The 22,753-nt window shown below is 34.1% G+C and overlaps 2 protein-coding genes across 12 annotated transcripts in view; one reads left to right on the top strand and one right to left on the bottom strand.

Moving 5' to 3' along the window:
• LOC111044622 overlaps positions 1-3,328 on the bottom strand; it is a 49,683-nt gene extending 46,355 nt beyond the window's left edge. The window contains exon 1 of one of the 3 annotated variants that reach the window (XM_039419430.1): positions 2,990-3,328. In XM_039419430.1, the coding sequence (XP_039275364.1) occupies positions 2,990-3,028 (39 nt within the window). In that variant the 5' untranslated portion in view covers positions 3,029-3,328. Of the gene's footprint in view, positions 1-186; positions 544-2,989 lie in introns of those variants that run through there. The other 2 variants (XM_039419429.1, XM_039419431.1) reach the window with 2 other exon arrangements.
• Positions 3,329-5,894: 2,566 nt separating this feature from the next.
• Positions 5,895-22,753, top strand: part of LOC111053639 (NPC intracellular cholesterol transporter 1) — a 94,040-nt gene continuing 77,181 nt past the window's right edge. For 5 of the 9 annotated variants that reach the window (XM_039419423.1, XM_039419426.1, XM_039419421.1 and 2 more), the window contains exon 1: positions 7,635-7,961. In XM_039419423.1, the coding sequence (XP_039275357.1) occupies positions 7,905-7,961 (57 nt within the window). In that variant the 5' untranslated portion in view covers positions 7,635-7,904. Of the gene's footprint in view, positions 6,213-7,634; positions 7,962-22,753 lie in introns of those variants that run through there. The other 4 variants (XM_039419428.1, XM_039419424.1, XM_039419422.1 and 1 more) reach the window with 2 other exon arrangements.

The raw sequence follows: 22,753 nt of genomic DNA, 5'->3' as shown, positions 1-22,753 counted from the left end.
GGACATGTTATGTTCTGTATTGTAAAAAAAACTTGTAAAATTTATTCCTGTCATTAATATTATAGAATAGAGGTTGTACAATTTGGATTAGTACTTGGGTGTGAAGTAGCCGGTGCGGTGCGATAAATTGGTCCGTTTATCTCATGTAGATTATAAAATAGAAGCCAGAATAAAATCCTACTATACCTTATAACAATCAAGTGCCGTGAAGTCAATGTTTTCCATTTCAAAATTAATCGTATAAATACACAAGAACTTTTCTATAAAAATTATTTCCAAACAAAACAAGACGGTACGCAACTAATATTATTTATAGCCTTACGGTAATGGACAAAGTTTGAAACTAAATTTTCACTAATAAAGACATAATAAAGGATGTATTAAGGTAACGCAAGATGTAATCAGGCTAATGATTATCACAATAATGATTAAATTACATTTTATTATTAATTATAATGTAAAAATAAAGAATTATCGGTTACACTTTACACTTGTCGGTCAATACGGTATTGAGGTTATGTTTTACACGCACACGCTCACCAGTGTTTTGTTTCTACACAGAGAACCAGAGCTAGAAATAGCTTGTCAAGTTTTGACAAAAGTAACACTTCTCCATTACAGGGATTTGGTTCAATCACAGAGCATATTATTGAAAATAATGATTATAATTACATGTAAGGTGATTAAAAAACCTTCAATTTGGAAGTAATTCTACATTGGTTGATTTTTCTGGAATACCCGATCAAAATTCAATAAAATTGAGAAAATTTTATATTTTTATATAGCGTTATATTTATTTTTATAAATATAAGCAAGGGGTTTTCTTATAGTGAGGTCCACGTTATAATGACAGTGGATAAAGATAGGAGAATAACGTGGACCTCACTATAGTACCTGGTAGTTGAAAATTCTTGAAGCCAGAAGAGCAAAAAGCTGAGAGAAAAAGAGTTTTTTTTTTAAATACCGTACCACATATTTGAGAACGGATTTTTCGGGAACAATAAAATAATTATACAAAATTATTTTATAGTATGGTAGTGTCCATAAGACGTATTATAGTTTCCAAGATTTATTCATTTTATAATTTTGTTTACAATGCCACTAATGTAATAAAATTTGTAGATAAAATAATAAGGTAGTCCTTGTGCTATTCTTCTTCCAAATTTATAGGTGACAAATTCCAAGATAAGGAAAGATAGATAAGGAAACACAAAAGATGGTACCTACTTTTAAACCACCCCAACTCCCTTAGTACGGTACTGTGATTAGGGGAGAAGACTTTGCTATGATTTTTTCATTTTTCATACCCCAACTATCGGTGTCAAAAATTGTGTTTCAAAGATTTCCCTCTACACATTCTTTTGTGCATTCGTCGCCTGGACAAGTGTGAACAATGTTCATGAATATGAAATAAAAAGTTTGTTTACTGTTCAATAAGTGAAAAAATGATTGAATAGGCCTATAACAAAACAAAATAACTTCCATTGGATTCCATGCAATTATTGATGTTTTTATGACATTTATGGTAGCATATTGTTTGGTATTCTATCAAATTCATACTGAACTGGTAATTGTTTTAGAGCTTGGATTCAGCAATAGTTCAGTATTGAGCAGTGTGGCTTATTGCTCCATAAGAAAAACTATGCAACACTACATAGTTACCATGAACTTATGGCGTTATGGAATGCTTTGTTTCCTGGCGATATCTTTTTCCAAAAAAGGGATTAATTCCTTGCCCCCCTCTCTCACACTAGAGATTTGACAAAATGAAACCTTATTCTATACTTGGTGATACTTGAAAACAAAAAAACATAGGGTTTACTCTTGAACGAATTCAAGATTCGGGAAGAAATTGAAGGAATAGGCCTACTATAAGTCGATATGTTGCAAAAATTATTGGGAAACTTGAGAATTCCATGTATTTTTAATGGAGGACATTATTTAGCAGATGCTATATTCAAAAAATAATTTATCACATAGTCTATTGAATAGTAAATGACGACCTTTCCACTTCATATTTATGACTATTGAATTGAAAAAATAGAGATGGAATTAGTAGCCAAGTGAAATCAAAGAGTAAAGATACCTTGATTCTTGCATTATTAGTCTCTGGTGAAATCGTCCAGTTCCACTGAAAGACAATATCTGTGGGAATTATTAATTTGATTAGAAACGTTAAACATTTTTTTCTATTATTCATGAATAGATTAAATACCTAAGCTTTTTGACTAGACAGCCAGATCACACATTTAGCCATCACCCCCAACAATATGAGCGTAATAGAAGGGCGGAATTTTTTCAGCTCGTTTACAGGATGTATGCTGTAGGTATGACCCTCTTGTGAGGAAAACTTTACGTGCGAAATAGACGCGCCCCATAAGAGACCATACATGCGTAATAGACGCGCAGAATTTATTCCGCATTCGTCAGAATGTATGGTCTCTTATGGGGCGCGTCTATTACGCATGTAGGCTATAGTCGGGCGGCTGGTCGATCACACAGTCACCGCGGAAATTTTTATTATTCTACGGCACCCACATTTTGGCTGCTGAGCCTGATGACGGTGCTGACGGTACCATACCAATACCTTTAGCCAATTTCAGTCTTGTAGTGGGTTCGAATCCGGCTACTGGGTACACTTACTTTTTATCATCACCACAGTCACCTTTGTAATTTTCCATTACCTGCACTCAAACAATAATCTTTTGCATCATCCGCGATAAAAAGAAATTTGGTTTTCCTTGTCTTAACAAAAATGCAGAGAGTGAGCGACAGCTCGGCTCACTGTCAAAAAGTCTCAAAAGGACATGTTATGTTCTGTATTGTAAAAAAAACTTGTAAAATTTATTCCTGTCATTGATATTATAGAATAGAGGTTGTACAATTTGGATTAGTACTTGGGTGTGAAGTAGCCGGTGCGGTGCGATAAATTGGTCCGTTTATCTCATGTAGATTATAAAATAGAAGCCAGAATAAAATCCTACTATACCTTATAACAATCAAGTGCCGTGAAGTCAATGTTTTCCATTTCAAAATTAATCGTATAAATACACAAGAACTTTTCTATAAAAATTATTTCCAAACAAAACAAGACGGTACGCAACTAATATTATTTATAGCCTTACGGTAATGGACAAAGTTTGAAACTAAATTTTCACTAATAAAGACATAATAAAGGATGTATTAAGGTAACGCAAGATGTAATCAGGCTAATGATTATCACAATAATGATTAAATTACATTTTATTATTAATTATAATGTAAAAATAAAGAATTATCGGTTACACTTTACACTTGTCGGTCAATACGGTATTGAGGTTATGTTTTACACGCACACGCTCACCAGTGTTTTGTCTCTACACAGAGAACCAGAGCTAGAAATAGCTTGTCAAGTTTTGACAAAAGTAACACTTCTCCATTACAGGGATTTGGTTCAATCACAGAGCATATTATTGAAAATAATGATTATAATTACATGTAAGGTGATTAAAAAACCTTCAATTTGGAAGTAATTCTACATTGGTTGATTTTTCTGGAATACCCGATCAAAATCCAATAAAATTGAGAAAATTTTATATTTTTATATAGCGTTATATTTATTTTTATAAATATAAGCAAGGGATTTTCTTATAGTGAGGTCCACGTTGTAATGACAGTGGATAAAGATAGGAGAATAACGTGGACCTCACTATAGTACCTGGTAGTTGAAAATTCTTGAAGCCAGAAGAGCAAAAAGATGAGAGAAAAAGAGTTTTTTTTTAAAAATACCGTACCACATATTTGAGAACGGATTTTTCTGGACCAATAAAATAATTATACAAAATTATTTTATAGTATGGTAGTGTCCATAAGACGTATTATAGTTTCCAAGATTTATTCATTTTATAATTTTGTTTACAATGCCACTAATGTAATACAATTTGTAGATAAAATAATAAGGTAGTCCTTGTGCTATTCTTCTTCCAAATTTATAGGTGACAAAGTCCATGATAAGGAAAGATAGATAAGGAAACACAAAAGATGGTACCTACTTTTAAACCACCCCAACTCCCTTAGTACGGTACTGTGATTAGGGGAGAAGATTTTGCTATGATTTTTTCATTTTTCATACCCCAACTATCGGTGTCAAAAATTGTGTTTCAAAGATTTCCCTCTACACATTCTTTTGTGCATTCGTCGCCTGGACAAGTGTGAACAATGTTCATGAATATGAAATAAAAAGTTTGTTTACTGTTCAATAAGTGAAAAAAATGATTGAATAGGCCTATAACAAAACAAAATAACTTCCATTGGACTCCATGCAATTATTGATGTTTTTATGACATTTATGGTAGCATATTGTTTGGTATTCTATCAAATTCATACTGAACTGGGCATTGTTTTAGAGCTTGGATTCAGCAATAGTTCAGTATTGAGCAGTGTGGCTTATTGCTCCATAAGAAAAACCATGCAACACTACATAGTTACCATGAACTTATGGCGTTATGGAATGCTTTGTTTCCTGGCGATATCTTTTTCCAAAAAAGTGATTAATTCCTTGCCCCCCTCTCTCACACTAGAGATTTGACAAAATGAAACCTTATTCTATACTTGGTGATACTTGAAAACAAAAAAAAATAGGGTTTACTCTTGAACGAATTCAAGATTCGGGAAGAAATTGAAGGAATAGGCCTACTATAAGTCGATATGTTGCAAAAATTATTGGGAAACTTGAGAATTCCATGTATTTTTAATGGAGGACATTATTTAGCAGATGCTATATTCAAAAAATAATTTATCACATAGTCTATTGAATAGTAAATGACGACCTTTCCACTTCATATTTATGACTATTGAATTGAAAAAATAGAGATGGAATTAGTAGCCGAGTGAAATCAAAGAGTAAAGATACCTTGATTCTTGCATTATTAGTCTCTGGTGAAATCGTCCAGTTCCACTGAAAGACAATATCTGTGGGAATTATTAATTTGATTAGAAACGTTAAACATTTTTTTCTATTATTCATGAATAGATTAAATACCTAAGCTTTTTGTGAGTTTTAATAATTTTTGTCTTTTGAAATATATTTATGTTTGGAATACAACCAGCGTTCATACAATGCTCATTTTAAAGTATCTTACCTAATTTGAACTTGAATCTCATTGACCGAGCGAAATGAGGTCTAAGATTCAAGTCGAAGGTTTGGAATTTCTCTTAATGTTTAAATGTTTGAATGTTTATATATGTTGCGCATTTACGGCGAAACGCGGTAATAGATTTTCATGAAATTTGACAGGTATGTTCCTTTTTTAATTGCGCGTCGACGTATATACAAGGTTTTTTGGAAATTTTGCATTTCAAGGATAATATAAAAGGAGAAGGAGCCTCCTTCATACGCCAATGTTAGAGTAAAAATAAGACTATAGTATTATTCATCATAAATCAGCTGACAAGTGATTACACAGATGATGTGTGGAGAAACCAGTCTATTGCTGTATTTCCATAAGGTCTATTATAGTTTCAATCAGGTACTTGTGGATGAGAATACTTCGTGAGGTCTACTAATCACAGAACTACTAGTTATAAAAATATATAAATAGAAACGATAAATATACTCCCAGAACGCTCAATTATTCCTTCAAAATTTTCCCGGGGGGGGGAACCCCCGGACACCCTTATCTAAGGGGTATTTCATATCCCCCGGTTGGCTTGTAGGGTTGGCTCCCCGTACATTCATATTATGGCGTGCCCATGTTTCAATATTCCCGTTTTGTATTTCGCGGACTAGACATTATTAGTTCGACAATTGGCCGCCACTGTCAAGTAGCGCTAATATTCCAGCCGGTGCGCCTTTCTTCACCAGCAACCTGTCACAGGTGAGTGGAACGGTGGAGTGGGAAATGTGATCTGTGAAAGGGGAACTGACTGGCCGCACTCTTGCAGTCTGGTCTGCCAGTCTCGCAGTTCGCACTTCTCAGTTGCAGTGGTTCTCCTGAATTCACTGGAGATAAATTTTCATTAACGCGTACTTGCACGCATGAGTTTTGTCATGGCTCTTGGCGCGAAATAGTTTAGTTTACAAATAAATCAGATATTGATTGTGAAGTTGTTGTTTGTGAAAAAATTGCATCCGATGAGTATCAACAAGTCGTGTTGACAACAAAAACTTCTGCAACATGTGCTCACAAGTCAGCGCGTTCATCATCGCATGTGTGGCCCCTCTTCTTGTGCAGGTATTTATGCGTTGCATCACATCATCTTGATAGTTGCAATTAATCCAAGCTGTTTTTTATGTAATTTATATGAAATTACACTTGGTCATTGAGTTTTGATTTTGAAGTTTTTAACTTGATTTAATATGTTGATTATAGCTACTTACTTGAGAATGCTGTTTTTTTTAATCATTCATTAATTTTGACATGATATTCTACGTAAATCTTGGTACCTACAGTGATCTTAATCAAGTGCCTATATCATATAGCGAACTTACTGACCTCAGCATTGTAACGTAATTAATTATCTCAAAATAATACAATAGAATAGTTATAATAGAATATTTATTATTATTTTTTAAGCCGGCCGGTCTAGCCGAGTGGTCTGGAGTGTCGCAGTCTGCTATCCCCCCTACCGTCAATCGTGGGTTTGAATCCTCTTAATGTGGTTTAATCATCTCGTCTCATTTCAATACCCTTGTAATGAATCTGGGCATCATTTCGCAAAATTTGAAAGATATTTGTAATTCTGGTTTGTTTTTACATTGTTTAAATATAAATTTAAAAAATCAGGATATATATTACATATCAACGATAAAGTAACTCTCACTTGATTTCGTCTGTAGCATATCTCGTTATCCTACATCTACACCCTTAAATGATTTTATTTTACACAAAGATATTTCAGATCGCCGTCAATTAATCAAATTGTACCATAGAGTATAGTTCAGGAAAGATACTGGAATTCCTGAGCGAACCATATTATTTTGAATTAGAGCTCTCATTCGGGTATGTTCTGTCTAGTGAGATGACTCATCCTAGGAGTCCCACAGAGAACTAGGATTTCATTTCATGATGCCGACTGCGTCATTGAGTATTCTTGAGGGAGGAGGATGTTTCAAATCAAATCTTTGTTCTTACAAGGAGGGTTCCAAAAAAGGGTTGCAAGTGTTGTAACATTACGACATCTTTGTGGGGGTGCTTAATTTTTGGGGGAAGGGGGCTGCTGCTGCATTGCTGCATTTGATTCTCTTCTCTCCATAATTAAGCCATCGGTATTGGAAATTCTTTTTGAATTCCATCCTCAGCCTCAGCTTTATTGGAAAACAGTTTCATTTTCAGATTATCATATTTTTTATATTGTTCATGAACCATAACTGAGTCAATCAATACTCAATCACATTCTTGCTTGGCCACTGGCTGGCTGGTCCTGGACACCCTTATCTAAGGGTATTTCATATCCCCCGGTTGGCTTGTAGGGTTGGCTCCCCGTACATTCATATTATGGCGTGCCCATGTTTCAATATTCCCGTTTCGTATTTCGCAGACTAGACATTATTAGTTCGACAATTGGCCGCCACTGTCAAGTAGCGCTAGTATTCCAGCCGGTGCGCCTTTCTTCACCAGCAACCTGTCACAGGTGAGTGGAATGGTGGTGTGGGAACTGGGAAAGGGGAACTGACTGACCGCACTCTTGCAGTCTGGTCTGCCAGTCTCGCAGTTCGCACTTCTCAGTTGCAGTGGTTCTCCTGAATTCACTGGAGATAAATTTTCATTAACGCGTACTTGCACGCATGAGTTTTGTCATGGCTCTTGGCGCGAAATAGTTTAGTTTACAAATAAATCAGATATTGATTGTGAAGTTGTTGTTTGTGAAAAAATTGCATCCGATGAGTATCAACAAGTCGTGTTGACAACAAAAACTTCTGCAACATGTGCTCACAAGTCAGCGCGTTCATCATCGCATGTGTGGCCTCTCTTCTTGTGCAGGTATTTATGCGTTGCATCACATCATCTTGATAGTTGCAATTAATTCAAGCTGTTTTTTATGTAATTTATATGAAATTACACTTGGTGATTGAGTTTTGATTTTGAAGTTTGTAACTTGATTTAATATGTTGATTATAGCTACTTACTTGAGAATGCTGTTTTTTTTAATCATTCATTAATTTTGACATGATATTCTACGTAAATCTTGGTACCTACAGTGATCTTAATCAAGTGCCTATATCATATAGCGAACTTACTGACCTCAGCATTGTAACGTAATTAATTATCTCAAAATAGTACAATAGAATATAGTTATAATAGAATATTTATTATTATTTTTTAAGCCGGCCGGTCTAGCCGAGTGGTCTGGAGTGTCGCAGTCTGCTATCCCCCCTACCGTCAATCGAGGGTTTGAATCCTCTTAATGTGGTTTAATCATCTCGTCTCATTTCGATACCCTTGTAAATGAATCTGGGCATCATTTCGCAAAATTTGAAAGATATTTGTAATTCTGGTTTGTTTTTACATTGTTTAAATATAAATTTAAAAAATCAGGATATATATTACATATCAACGATAAAGTAACTCTCACTTGATTTCGTCTGTAGCATATCTCGTTATCCTACATCTACACCCTTAAATGATTTTATTCTACACAAAGATATTTCAGATCGTCGTCAATTAATCAAATTGTACCATAGAGTATAGTTCAGGAAAGATACTGGAATTCCTGAGCGAACCATATTATTTTGAATTAGAGCTCTCATTCGGGTATGTTCTGTCTAGTGAGATGACTCATCCTAGGAGTTCCCACAGAGAACTAGGATTTCATTTCATGATGCCGACTGTGTCATTGGTATTCTTGAGGGAGGATGTTTCAAATCAAATCTTTGTTCTTACAAGGAGGGTTCCAAGAAAGGGTTGCAAGTGTTGTAACATTACGACATCTTTGTGGGGGTGCTTAATTTTTGGGGGAAGGGGGCTGCTGCTGCATTGCTGCATTTGATTCTCTTCTCTCCATAATTAAGCCATCGGTATTGGAAATTCTTTTTGAATTCCATCCTCAGCCTCAGCTTTATTGGAAAACAGTTTCATTTTCAGATTATCATATTTTTTTATATTGTTCATGAACCATAACTGAGTCAATCAATTCTCAATCACATTCTTGCTTGGCCACTGGCTGGCTGGTCCTGAATTTGATTCACTTCATAAGTAGGTACGCTTCTTGCAATTCTTCATAAATTTAATTTCCAGCCTTATAGAAAAATTGCTTAATCTCATTTTGTTGTATTGTTCATGAACATATCTGAGTCAATCAATTCTGAATCATCCACGTTCTTGTTTCGCCACGAGGATGATGCAACAATAATGAGTGCAAGACATGTGCGTGGGTAGAGAGGGATGGTGATAAGTGATGAACGGGGACCTACAGTATCGTTTGTCCCTTTCATTTGAGACATTGACATTAATAAAGTGAACATTGGAATCTATCATCTAATTGCATGTCAGTAGCCTAATTTGAAATTGTGCAAATAAGTACAGGCATTGTGATGCGTTCTATGGTGAGATATATGATTCACTTTAAAATGGCAGAATTTCTTTAACACCGATACATGCCCTTATGGTAATGGCATTGTCAATAATAAATTTTGACAGTTTAAAGTGAAACACACTAGCCTAAAGATATTCTGAACTACAGTTACGCTTGAAGAATGGATTGATTTTTATCGTTATTTGCTTGTACTATTTTAATTTATGAATATAATTAATATTACTGTAATGTATATAAATAAAAAATAATCAATCCAACATGTCCCTACCCCCACAGTCAAAAAACAGATCTGAGTGAAAATGTTGTTACTTGATTAAGCAGCAATAAAAAATCCTCAGCTCTATTACTCAACTATAAAATTAAGGAATTAGGTTACTAATGTAGGAGATATATTTCTATTCCTATCGACCATGTAACATAAATTTTGATTTAATTTGAAACATCGTGAAGTATTTTGGTAGCGCGAGGCTCAGGTAGAACCGCAAATGAAGGAAATATTCATCTTTCGTGCGTTTTATCTGTGGTTTAACATACTATTCGAAACCGGAAGTCATGAAATATGTTTTACTCAGAAAGACGAGATATATGAGTAGTGGCAACCAAGTAGAATTTAATAATGACTCAAATTCCTATAGCTAACAATTCCCTTACTACGATAGACATTGGCAAACCAATATAATAAAAGTCTATCACAAACTCCTGTATACCGAACTATATACAGTGGTCGTCAATCATCGACCACATAATACAAATACTACTAAATAATACATTTGTCTTATGTGGTGGCTGTCGTCAATGAATGTATTTATTCCAATTTAATCTAGAAGTTTTATTCTAGAAGTTTTTATGTATCTGATTCTTACCGGCACCCATAATTCCACGGTCAAGAATGGTTTATGTAAAAACCATAGATTTCCTTTGATATTTCTCCAAGGAAAAACATTCTATGGTCAAACCTTAGAGAAACAATACCGTAATCTTATGCTTAAGTTTATTACTTGAACGTAACTTACGCATAAGTTTACGCTATTGTTTCTCTATGGTCAAACGTAACCGGTTTATGTAGATGCATCACTCCTATCTGTATCATTATCGTATTGGACGTTACCTATGTCATTTTTGTTAGTATATTAGTTGAGAATTTATAAAATTGGCAAAGTGTTTCACCTACAGAAAATATTCGTAAGAGTTAACTCAATGTGGTGTTATGATGATGCTGCCATCTATAAAAACTCTGGAGAAGTCTTAAACTTGTTTAGCTGAGAGATTTTCAAATACAGTAATTTTAATATTTAGCTATTTATTCACTCATATATTGAATCAAAACTATAGAGTGGTCCACATTACAATGGCAGTGTAGAAAGATAAGAGAACAACGCCTTTGCCTTACCACTCACTACCTTCTATAGAATATAACTGATACCGATATGTCTGATGAAACAAACTGTTCATTCTTGATGAAAATGATCAATTATATTTTATTCGTCAAGAAGTATATATTTATAAGATATATATTTGTTAATGACTTAATAATAAATTTTCATAATCGAGATTGAACATTTTGTTAATAAATTATATTTCTTCATTGTTGAAAAACGATCTGGCAACGTTGCTGAGATAGAAAAGGATAGCGCTATCTGCTTTGCCAAATGATAGACAAGGATAGCAACACCAATGTTAATCGAATTCTGTCATTTTAACGTGGACCTCACTATACAATAGATAGCGATATGAGATGGAGCGGAATTAGTGCTGCATTTGGTCACACTGATTCAATTTATTGATTCAATTTAATTGGATGATTTCACAAATTTAGAAATAAAATATCTTTACTAGTATTTTACCCTCGGCAGAAAATAATTTTCTTCTTGGGTGTTTTTCAACATTTAGACGAAACTCATCAAGTTGCCCTTGCAACCTATATCTGCGTACCTGAGTAGTCACGTATACAATATTCATGTAGCTTTTAAATGACCCTCTTCGGTATAAAGCAATTTCTATTAATTCGGGAAAAGGGCAGATAAGAATTTTTCTCGGTGTTTTGGTCGAATCATTCCTATTAGTGCTTTTATGTCAAACGTGATGGATGAGTCATCTTTTTCTTATGCCCACTTCTCTCGCCCGAGTATTTACCAACCATATATTTTTAGAGAATTCATCAATAAGGCCATTTTCATTCATTAATGTATAAATCTTTAAACTACCAAAAGCTGTTAAAAACCTTGGTTTTTGACACCGTTGGAAAAAATCCAGAAACTTTTTCTTCTCTTTGTGAGTTCTCAACCAAACCTGTTTACGAGATGAAGTGGAAAAACTTGGATTTTACGAGATGAAGTGGAAAAACTTGGATTTATCTGGAAGATATTCTGGAAAACTCTAAACCAGTTCTCAGGAAACAACTCAAGAAGAGTCAACGTGACTATCAATGCCCATTGCGGTTGGGTTCTATCATAGAGAGAAGGTAGTTAAGCTATACGAAGCTTATGTTATCATAGAGAAAATATATAATAAACTATAAAATATATGATGTTATCGTAGAGAAAATGTAACATTAGCTATAAGATAGCTTATGTTATCTTTTTACTAATTATTGATGATTGATAAATTGCTAGATCAATCAGTCTCATTATTTCTCTGTACTGTACAATATTATTATAAATAGGTAGTTTAGTTCCATAAACGCGGCCTCTAATCTAATATCCGAAAGGAGGCATCTTATAGAATTTTCCACGAAAAGGATGAAAATGAAAATAGAAGGTCTCGCATTTCAATACAGAAAACCCCTGTTAATCCGGCTGATCGGTTAATCCGTTCATTCCGTTGGGTCAATAGGCGGAGAGCTAGTCAGGGGTGTCATTCGTAAGTGCGATATTCCAAAGGTGCGAGTGTTTCATTTTTTTTAAAATTATAAACACATTTCAAATAATATTAACATATTGTCATTTAAAAGCCAAACCCTAACCTCTCTTACCTTTAAAACCCAATTGAACAGAACCTTTTAGCTTATGTTCTTACTCATACACTAGACAAATTGAAATCTCTCATAATATTATCTGAGGCACTCACTCCAGGCCTCGTTGCAGTCTCCTGATAAACCAGTCTATTATCAAGTGTCAATGATTTTTTCACATTTCATCCAGTGCTTTATTCCACTTATTCCGCTCTCGTCGATGATGTATTATGCATAATTAGAGCAAAAAATTTGGTGTGGCGCACTCACACAACTTTCCTTGCCGTTATGAAAATTGATCACCTGACGCTAGTGTTCCCGCGCATCTCAAGTCTACTATTCAAAGATTTGAGCCAGCTGGTGACAGGTCAATAACGCTGGATACACAAGAGATCTGCTATCTCTTCATGGTGAATGATTTAATAGAATCAACAGTTGCCAACAGTTTGCAATTGAATAATTACATTTTCTCAAATTTCAAGCTTATTTTCAATTTTAGGTGAAAATGTTACAAGACATTGAAGAGATTTCGATGCACAATTTTTTCCACTTGAAATTTTTCGTTTAAATTGTATCTGAGACCTGATAATTGGAAATCTAAAATCAAAATTTGCATAGATGGGGCGGAGCTCCTGAAATTTTTACAGATATGGGACTTGTGGCTGTTGTTATAGCTTATCAATGACTATTTTAGGTATAAATTTGATCAAAATCGTTGGAGCCATTTTCGTGAAAATCGCGAAAAACCTTGTTTTTGACAATTTCGCCATCTTGAATCGCATTTGATCGAAATTGTTTGTGTCGTTATAGTGTAAGGACCTTAAGTTCCAAATTTCAAGTCATTCCGTTAATTGGGAGATGAGATATCGTGTACACAGACGCACATATACTCATACACACATATTATAAAGACCAATATCCAAAAACCACTTTTTTGGACTCAGGGGACCTTGAAACGTATAGTAATTTAGAAATTGGGGTACCTTAATTTTTTCGGAAAGCAATACTTTCCTTACCTATGGTAATAGGGCGAGGAAAGTAAAAATATAGTTTAAGTTAATTTTTATGTGGATAAACGAGTATATCCCATAATCCGGCCTTTTTGGTGTTCCGGCCAGGCCCCCGGTTCCGCATAGGAGACGGATTAGCGATTGTTGAAGTGAAAACATGCTTTAAATTATACTGCATTATACACTACACGACTACTATTAATAGTGATACATACTATTATTACCTACTACTATTGTAGGTAATGCAGTACAATAGTACTTACGGAAAAGGAAAAATGAGTTGAAGCTAACTACACTATATGGTAAATTCGGACAAAAACAATGACCTGAAGCTGCACTACCTAGATTGTTCTATTAAAGAAATACTTTATCTATTTGGTAAATTGTACTGACATAATTGTTTCATGTACTGACAAAAGTGCTAAGCTGAATTATTGTTAAGATGGGTACAAGTTCCAATAATTATGAATAATAATAACATTTTGAACAAGACTTTTACTTTTTGATAATTTTTATAAACGAGTTGACGAGTGCTGTGAGTACGAGAATAATAAATTTCTTTCACTACTTTGAAGTAAGTATCCCAATCTTATATGAAAACTTTTGAAATCACTTCAATTAAAATTGTTCAATTGATCAAGACAGCTTGTGTTGCGTAGTGGTTGAATGTTTACTTTGTGGTAAAAACTTGTCCTCGTAAGGTTTCAGAACGAAGCATCAAGGTAAACTCCTTGATCAAATCAGTCAGTCAGTAATTATGCGTTACAACAATTTTCAGATTTTTTAGAATCAAATTGACTGAAATGGAACTGAATCTTTCTCATGCTGCTGTGTAATACAGCAAGTGCTCACCGATACTGTTCATTGATTGAGCTTTTTTATGATTATTGGTAATTTATTGTGATAACAGTTGGCTGTTTACCTTGATACAGTATTTTTAGGTGGTGAAAATTTAGATTCAGTTGCCCTAAAGCCCATTAATGAAATTTTAGAAACATTATTCTACTTCCTTGAATCTTCCGCTTCATTCTCATTGTAATTATTTCAATCACCTGCTTGTCTTCATATTTCTCTCAAATTTCTCAATAACAGAGAATAATTTACTTAGTTTCATTCATTATGTGCTATGTTTCATGAATAAGTACTATCTATCTAGGCACCTACTATTGTATATTTCATTCGTTTTCCTGTGAAATAAAAGCATATTCTATTCTATAATAATTTGAAGAAAAACATAAATACAACCAATTAAAAAAGGCTGAGGATTGAAATATTTAATAAGAAAATGATGAGAAAGATTCACGCCAGTGGAATAAATTTTCCAAAATTATAAATATTTATCAAACATTACTCGTCTTTTCCCGAAGCATAGGCTGACTCACAAGGAAAGCGTTCGTCTGTCACCTCTACTGTATTTGAGAACTGTTTACTCGAAGCAATGTAACGCCTTGCCAATTTAATAGATCTTTTTTACCAAACTTGGTTTCAAATACGTAAGCAAACCAAGATTTCAATTCTGAAATTATAAAAATATCGTAAAGCAACATCTGGCATTAGTATCATTAGCAAGCAATTCTCCGTGATTTCATGTCACTAAAACTACAGTTTATCCTTTTTTTGTCCTGTATTATACTGTTATCTCAAGACTTCTTCCGTTTTCCTCATCTATGAAAATCTAATCAGAAAAGCCTAGTTGTGTAAAATTTTTGTCTCATGTTCGCCCTCCTTGAATCTTAAGGTTTGATCAAGAACAATTTCATTCTGTATAATATTGTGTCTTGTACGATTCAAGAGCCAGTATTCTTAATTCGTCAACAATATTCCTTTACTCAAACTTATTGAAAGAAAACAATCAATAGATTCTGTAACCCATAGATCTAATTTCTGTAACTTCTGAATCGGAATACATCGTAGGCCTATATCTTACACCGTGTTTATCCGACCAACAATTTGGAAAAGTTACCTATATAAAAAAACCTGGTTTGGCGCACTCACACAACTTTCCTTGCCGTTATGAAAATTGATCACCTGACGCCAGTGTTCCCGCGCATCTCAAGTCTACTATTCAAAGATTTGAGCCAGCTGGTGACAGGGCAATAACGCTGGAGACACACGAGGTCTGCTATTTCTTCTTAGTGAATCATTTAATAGAATCAACAAGTTGCCAACAGTTTGCAATAATTGGATAATCACATTTTCTCGAATTTCGAGCTTATTTTCAATTTTAGGTGAAAATGTTGCTGATCATTAATTGTAGAGATTCTCATGCTCAATCTTTTTCACTCGAAATTTTTTGTTTAAATTGTATATGAAGCCTGATAATTGAGAATCTAAAGTCAAACTTTGCATAGATGGGGCTGAGCTCCTGAAATTTTTACAGATATGGGACTTGTGTCAGATGATAGAGCTTATCGATGACTATTTCAGGTATAACTTTAATCAAAATCGTTGGAGCCGTTTACGAGAAAATCGCGAAAAACCCTGTTTTTGACAACATTTTCGCAATTTTAGCCGCCATCTTGAATCGCATTTGATCGAAATTTTTCGTGTCGGATCCTTATATTGTAAGGACTTTACGTTCCAAATTTAAAGTCATTCCGTTGATTGGGAGATGAGATATCGTGTACACAGACGCACATACACTCATACACACACACTCACACATACAGACCAATACCCAAAACCCACTTTTTTGGACTCAGGGTACCTTGAAACGAAAAAAAATTGGGGTACCTTAATTTTTTTCGGAAAGCAATACTTTCCTTACCTATGGTAATAGGGCAAGGAAAGTAATAAAGTAAACTAAAATAGAAGACTTCACCTGACGTGAATGACACTGTGTTCAAAATGAAACTGATTTTTCAAAATTAGTTTCCATAAAAAAATTAATCAAATGATGGGACGCTGTTATAGCCAGTGCTCTAGGTATTTCAGTCATCAATGTATCGAAACTGTATAGGTTCTCTGTAAAGTATAATGATTGTATAACTATAGTGTGCAAGCGTGAATAATGGACGTTCCAGCTTCCAGCCTGTATAGGACACGGTAAATTATCGAGCTCCCGTCTGCCTTTCCAGTACCATTCATCAAAACACTACAGTATGTCGAACAAAATTTGTTTTTCCAGAGCATTTTTGTTTATTCTACACCGCAATATTCCGGGAAAAAGAGACTGAATTTTCATTTTTTATCAGTCAAACCAAAATTCCAAGATGTAAAAAGTGACTTGTTTTTTCGAGGTATTCGTAGTAAGGAGGTTCGGCATATTGGGTATTTTTACCGCCGCTATTTGTCTTCCAGAGGTTTCTCTCTGTTATAAAATAGCAACCTGTATAAAACGAAGGGTCTCCTCTAGGTCAACCTCTACAAAACGGACTACCGTTCCCTGAAGTTAATCTTATAATGAGTAATAATTACAAGATTACAACACACAATTGAAATTACAGTGCCTACGTTTCAAATTTCCAGGCTCGATAGGTGCCGTATTTAAATCCGTCAACAATGTCGATTTATTTTATTTTATATTCGCATAAATATCTGTATTATATTCGCATAATATGCCGTATTTAAATCCGTCAACAATGTCGATTTATTTTATTTTATATTCGCATAAATATCTATTCATCACCCACGCACAATTGAATAATATTTAATTTTACTGTGAAGCATAAGTTGTTATCCTTTCTCAAAAGGCGTTGAACACTCAATTAACTGTTACTGTTTACAAGGCAGACGAAACTAGTGTAGTTCCAGAACTCGCAACCCGAAAAAGCGCTGCAAATGCTGCATGCAGCAAAAGTTACGAATTATTCGCAAGCGATTATTTCGCAACGCATTGGTTTGCGCCAGCACATACACCGCAATGATATCAAATTTCCGCACGGTAAGTTCTCCGAATTGAATTCGCACCGCAACAAAACTTCGCAATATATTTGCGTCGGTGTGTGCCTGGTATAATACAAATTTTAATATTGATAACCATTTAATTTGAACTTTTCAGCCATGAAAATAGACATGTTCTTATTACGGTATATTTATTCCTAATAAACTTTCAATATTAATATTCTTATAAATTATTCATTGTTAACATCCAGCAAATTCTGCTTCCTATTGGTATAGTTTTAAATTACATTCACCTGTAAGTTACAAACAATCGACCAATCACGAGAGAGGGTGGGCGAAGTTGAAAATATGACCCAACATGTGCGGCCGTCTACTGGCAGCATTCAGAGTTTTATTACAAACTGTTGCCCAATCAGAAGAGAGTAGGGGGAGTCAAGAGTAGATTCAGCATTCAACGAGAGGTTCCATCAATTGGTAGAATTCTGCATTCTACAAACATTGTATCAGCTACTGTACATTTAGATACAAGGGATAATCAACTACAAATTAATAAGCATAATAAAAAATTGTGATTGTTGCTAATATTGAGTATAAAAATGATTGGGTTCTTTGTTAAATGTTCTGGAATCCTATAAAACTAGTAAAAACTGTAATTGTTATTCAAATATTCGAGATTAATATACTGAAAACTACGTTTTTCAAGTTCTAAACATACTAACTTCATCATTTGATAAAAAATCCAGTGGTTTCCGAAAATAGAAAGTTAAAATAAACAGTACCGCCCATTTAGCCAAATGTCGAAAAGCATGGTACCTATTGTTTTAGTGATCAGAATGACTGTGCCGTGAATATCTGTGTAGAAAAATTGAAACTTCATATCATCGACCTAGAAATTCATGAAAAATATCACACAATAACTACTGTATCAATGTAAATAGGACTAATAGATCCATGCTGTATCATTTCAAACTAATTACGAAATTTAACAATCGGTTTATGTGACGAATATGGCTATTGTTGATACGCAGTTATTGTTGTGAGTATTGAATTATACAACTGTGATGTAGGTTGAATAATGTAATTTTTTGAAAGCCTATCATTGTACTTGAAAGTTTGAAACAAATAGAACGCATATGAAAGCTAGAAAATTGTTTTATGACGTAGATGTTGTGTTGTAATATTCTGAAGCAGCTTGGTATTAGATTTTTTCATAAATTGAGATGTTGAACAATTGATTAATATTGTAGTAGGCCTATGTGAGCAATATGCTCTGCTGTCACACGTTATTAAATATCGTAATGCATCGATGCATTCATTCTTTGTTTCTAATTTAATGTATTCATCCCGTTAATGATGCCTTAATCAAACAAATATATTATTAAATCCATATTCAAGCCTGATACGGACATCCACCCCGGAAACGAAAATAAAGTATACTACTTTGGTCTTGAAATTTTGGTAGGAAAGTTGAGAGATCATCAAAATATAATTTGGGAATGTGAATGGTCCTGTTCCCTTTTGATTTCTATATCGAAAATGTTAAAGGGTTCTATTTTGCGACAGAATCTATTTTGAACTTGTCAATCAGTGTAAGTTATAATTTGATTTTTTGAGAGGTGGAAAATCAATCACATATTTTATTATTGTATATTAGGTAATTCATTTTCAACTCTTCCATTTTCCCACTTTCCATTCCCCTCTCAAAGATGAAAAAAGCAAGAGATGTAAAAAATGTTCTTGAGAAATGCTGAATTTTATCATCAAGTTGTCAATTTCATTTTCAAATCAGTGTTTCTAAAGTATGAAAACGTTCCACAATATGTATTTAAGAATAATTTTAAACCCCATTTTTTTCGTTTCTTATGAAGCATAACACTTTTCACAACATATGTCACTACTTGTAGTTGGACTAATATTATTGTATGCTTTTGTTTAATACTGCTTTATAATTGTCAACAAAACGAAATGACTTCTACGTGTCAAGGAGAACAAGGAAGCTTTTTCACTTAGTCTAGGAATGATAACATTCTTACTTCATAAGTTAAACAGATAAATGGTGTTCAATTCATAATGAAACTACACACTTATCATAGAACTTCATTTTGTGACAAGTAAGCCTTCATTCGATTGGCAGGGGCGAGGCGTGACTTTTTGGCTCAGTCATCTCCAGGAACAATTCAGTTGAAAGTTTCAATGAAATCTGCTCCCCCTCCCATACATTAAAGATAATGTTCCATTTTGGACGATTATTTATCGAGAAAAGATGACATCTAGTATAAGATAAGCTTATTATTCAAAATCCTAGAGTTTAAAAGTCTAGAACTTGGCTAAATCTCAAGCTCGGAAACTGGCAAATTAAAAAAATTGAAATGAAATTCTTTATTCATACAATAAGTACATCATCAAAAATGACAGGGAGAGATAAATAAGGAAACCTTGTGCTATTCTATTCCTCTCCCAAATTTAGATAAGGCTACACATAGTCGGAAATAGGTTAAGTCTTTAGTTGTTCACTTCACTAAATTTTCAGTTCTTAATTATTTTCACAAAGTAGATTTTTAAATTCAGATGCTTCAAAACCAAACATAGAAGAAATAATAATAATAATTATTATTAATAACAAATTGGAATCAAAATAATTATTGTATGGTTTGCAACACTGCCGCGGAACAGTGGAATCGCAGAAAATAGCGATGTCTTTGACAGTTTACTCCACCATCGTTTATGGTGAGAGGGAGCGAGTGATGATGCTGAAGAGTGGTGGTAACCAATGCTAAGAAGCATTACTGGAATCGCTTAGTTTTGAGAATCACATTGAACGGATGGAACTGACGATGCAGTAGTCTACTTTATTCAAGCTTGGCGCGCTCGCAAAAAAAATGTTTCTCTTTTGGTTTCTTCATCTTTTTGTATTTATTGTAAATATTTTCAATTTAATAATATACACATTACATATAAATTTCTGTCCAGTCATCGGCGAATTCAGAGATGACCGGACGCCTCGCCTCTGTCGATTGGTTATTTCCAGAAACTAGATGTTAACGTAGAATGAAATATATCTTATTCCTTTAAACATTGATTCGATATGAAAGGATTTTAGAATATCTTGGAAAAATTCTTCAAAAATCATTCAAGTTCCAATAAAGCAATGAAGTTGATCAGTAGCACAACGAGAACACCTTTCTATCGATTTGACGAAGAATATTGGAAAATCATTGTTAAATAACTAACGTTCCAATTTTAGTAAGTACTTAGTAACTAACGTAAAATAACCAAGTCAATTCAATTCAATTTATTTTTTCCTTCTGAAAACAATTCAAAGCAGTTACATAGAATCTTAAGCAATGAAGTTTATACAATTCAATAATCGATATAATATACTTACTAAAATCAAAACAACAAAATATAGAACTATACTAAACAATAAAACTCTTGAGCAATCACAATTTTATTCTTGTATGAAATTCTTGTATCAGATAAGAAAGAGCTTACATAGGCAACAAAAGCCTGTGCGTAAGCTTGAGTTATCATAACAATATGCGTTATATCTATAATTATAAAGAGAGATCTCAATTTTCATTAGAGATCTAAACTACATTGAAATAATTTTCAATTATGAATCTATAATTCTTATGCATTAAGAAGAGATTAAAAAAAGTGGAAAACTAAATTATAAATAATGTTAAATTTATAAATAAAAGATGAAGAAAACCAAGGAATAACGAGGAAGGCTACAATTTAAATAACAGATACAAGTCAGGAAAAGAAGAACAAACAAGCATGACAGAACAGAAAAATATTCTCTCTGAAGGCGCCCAAATTGAATTAAACACTTGTACCCCCAGTAACAATGAGTGAGACGGCATTATCCTCACTGATATCAAACAGCCAGTTCTTCAAGTGCCACTTGAACGCAGAGGTAGAAACTACATCCAATATAGTCTATTCTGGTTGGAACGGAGAAGAAAATTTTGGAATATAATATGAGAAATGTAAAAGCAATTTGTCTTTGAAAAGTAGAGTATTTGTGTAGGACTCACTTTATAGCGTTGAAAGTAGATTCTCGAATTTTCCTTTCTACCCCGAGCAGCGATTATCAATTCACGTTACAGTGTTTAGAAACTGATTTAAACCCTTCATTCATTACCTGCTTCTTGCCAAATTCGTTATCGTGGTAGCTTTGGAAACCCCCTCTTACCCAGAACTGAATTCTTGGCTAAACTATATAATGAATGCTCGTTAATTCTTTGATAATTCGACTGTAGTGTCGTCAAAAATAGTTCAAAAACGAATTTAATGCTGTTAATATCTTTTCAGTTGAACCTCTTTGGTTCACCGTAACGTGAATCCAGTATTTTTGGTAATGCCTCTCCCCGCGAAAACCTGTTACCAGTCCCAGGCGAATTCTGCCACCGTTATTTCCTAGTAATTAGAATGACTGAGCGACAACACAGGCTCAGGATAGGCATCAATGATTATGATCGTGGTCCACTGTTATGTAATTGTTAAGAAAGTTGTCGACAGAAGTGAATTGTCGGTCAGGTGTGTTTAGTGAGGTTATGCCACCTGAGTGGACTCCACAGTACCGGATAACCTCGACCTTCAATCGCTTGAAAGCAGTAGCTCATTATATACTATACAGGTATATTGAAGGCCCTGTCTCCTGTGGAACAAGTGCTTCTAGTACAGTACAACCGAGTAATCATTCTTGACTTACTGAATCTGTGTAAATCTGTAAAATATGCGACAGAGTTGACTTTTTCATTGTACAGTATTGGTTTATTGAAACATATATAAATGCGTGAATAGATGCCTTATTGTAAGCTCATAAGCCTCTATCGTGAGTCTCAACTATGTGGAGAGGCAAAGGTAGAGTGTATCATAGAAGGTGACAGGAGTTTTGAAAATAATACATGTATTCAAATGTGTCAACAAATCGTAATGGAGCGGCGAAGTTAATCAGAGTTAATAAGAATATATCAGAGAAGGTAGCTGGAGTTATAAAATAATGCAGACTGCAATCTTGAAATTCTTGGGGGGGTAAATAAAAAATAAAATCTTTTACTGAATGTACTAAAAAAATATTGTACTAAAAATGACTACTGACGATTTTTTTTTTTTGTATGGCGGGCGGTAGGAGCAGAATTTATTCTAAATTTCCGGTACGTTCCCGGTAGCCTACATTGAAAATATTATTATCATGAATTCTGATAGGACTATTCATACTCTCTCTGCCAAGCTGAGATAGACTACCGGGATACGATTATGTCTATGATAAGCTATATAAATAATACTCGTATTTTCAGTGTACCGGACATACACCGACACCAACCAAGATGTGGGAATCCAGCTTGTAATGAATGAGTGTAGGTGCTCAGACGCACGTGCGTGGTGGTACAAGCAAGCTCGACTGACCCAAACATTAATACCAGTTAGA

Source organism: Nilaparvata lugens, chromosome 1 (genome assembly GCF_014356525.2).
Source record: "Nilaparvata lugens isolate BPH chromosome 1, ASM1435652v1, whole genome shotgun sequence".
In the NCBI taxonomy this organism is placed as follows: domain Eukaryota; kingdom Metazoa; phylum Arthropoda; class Insecta; order Hemiptera; family Delphacidae; genus Nilaparvata; species Nilaparvata lugens.
Note: the sequence above shows the minus strand (reverse complement) of the source record. Positions and strands in the feature narration are given on the sequence as shown.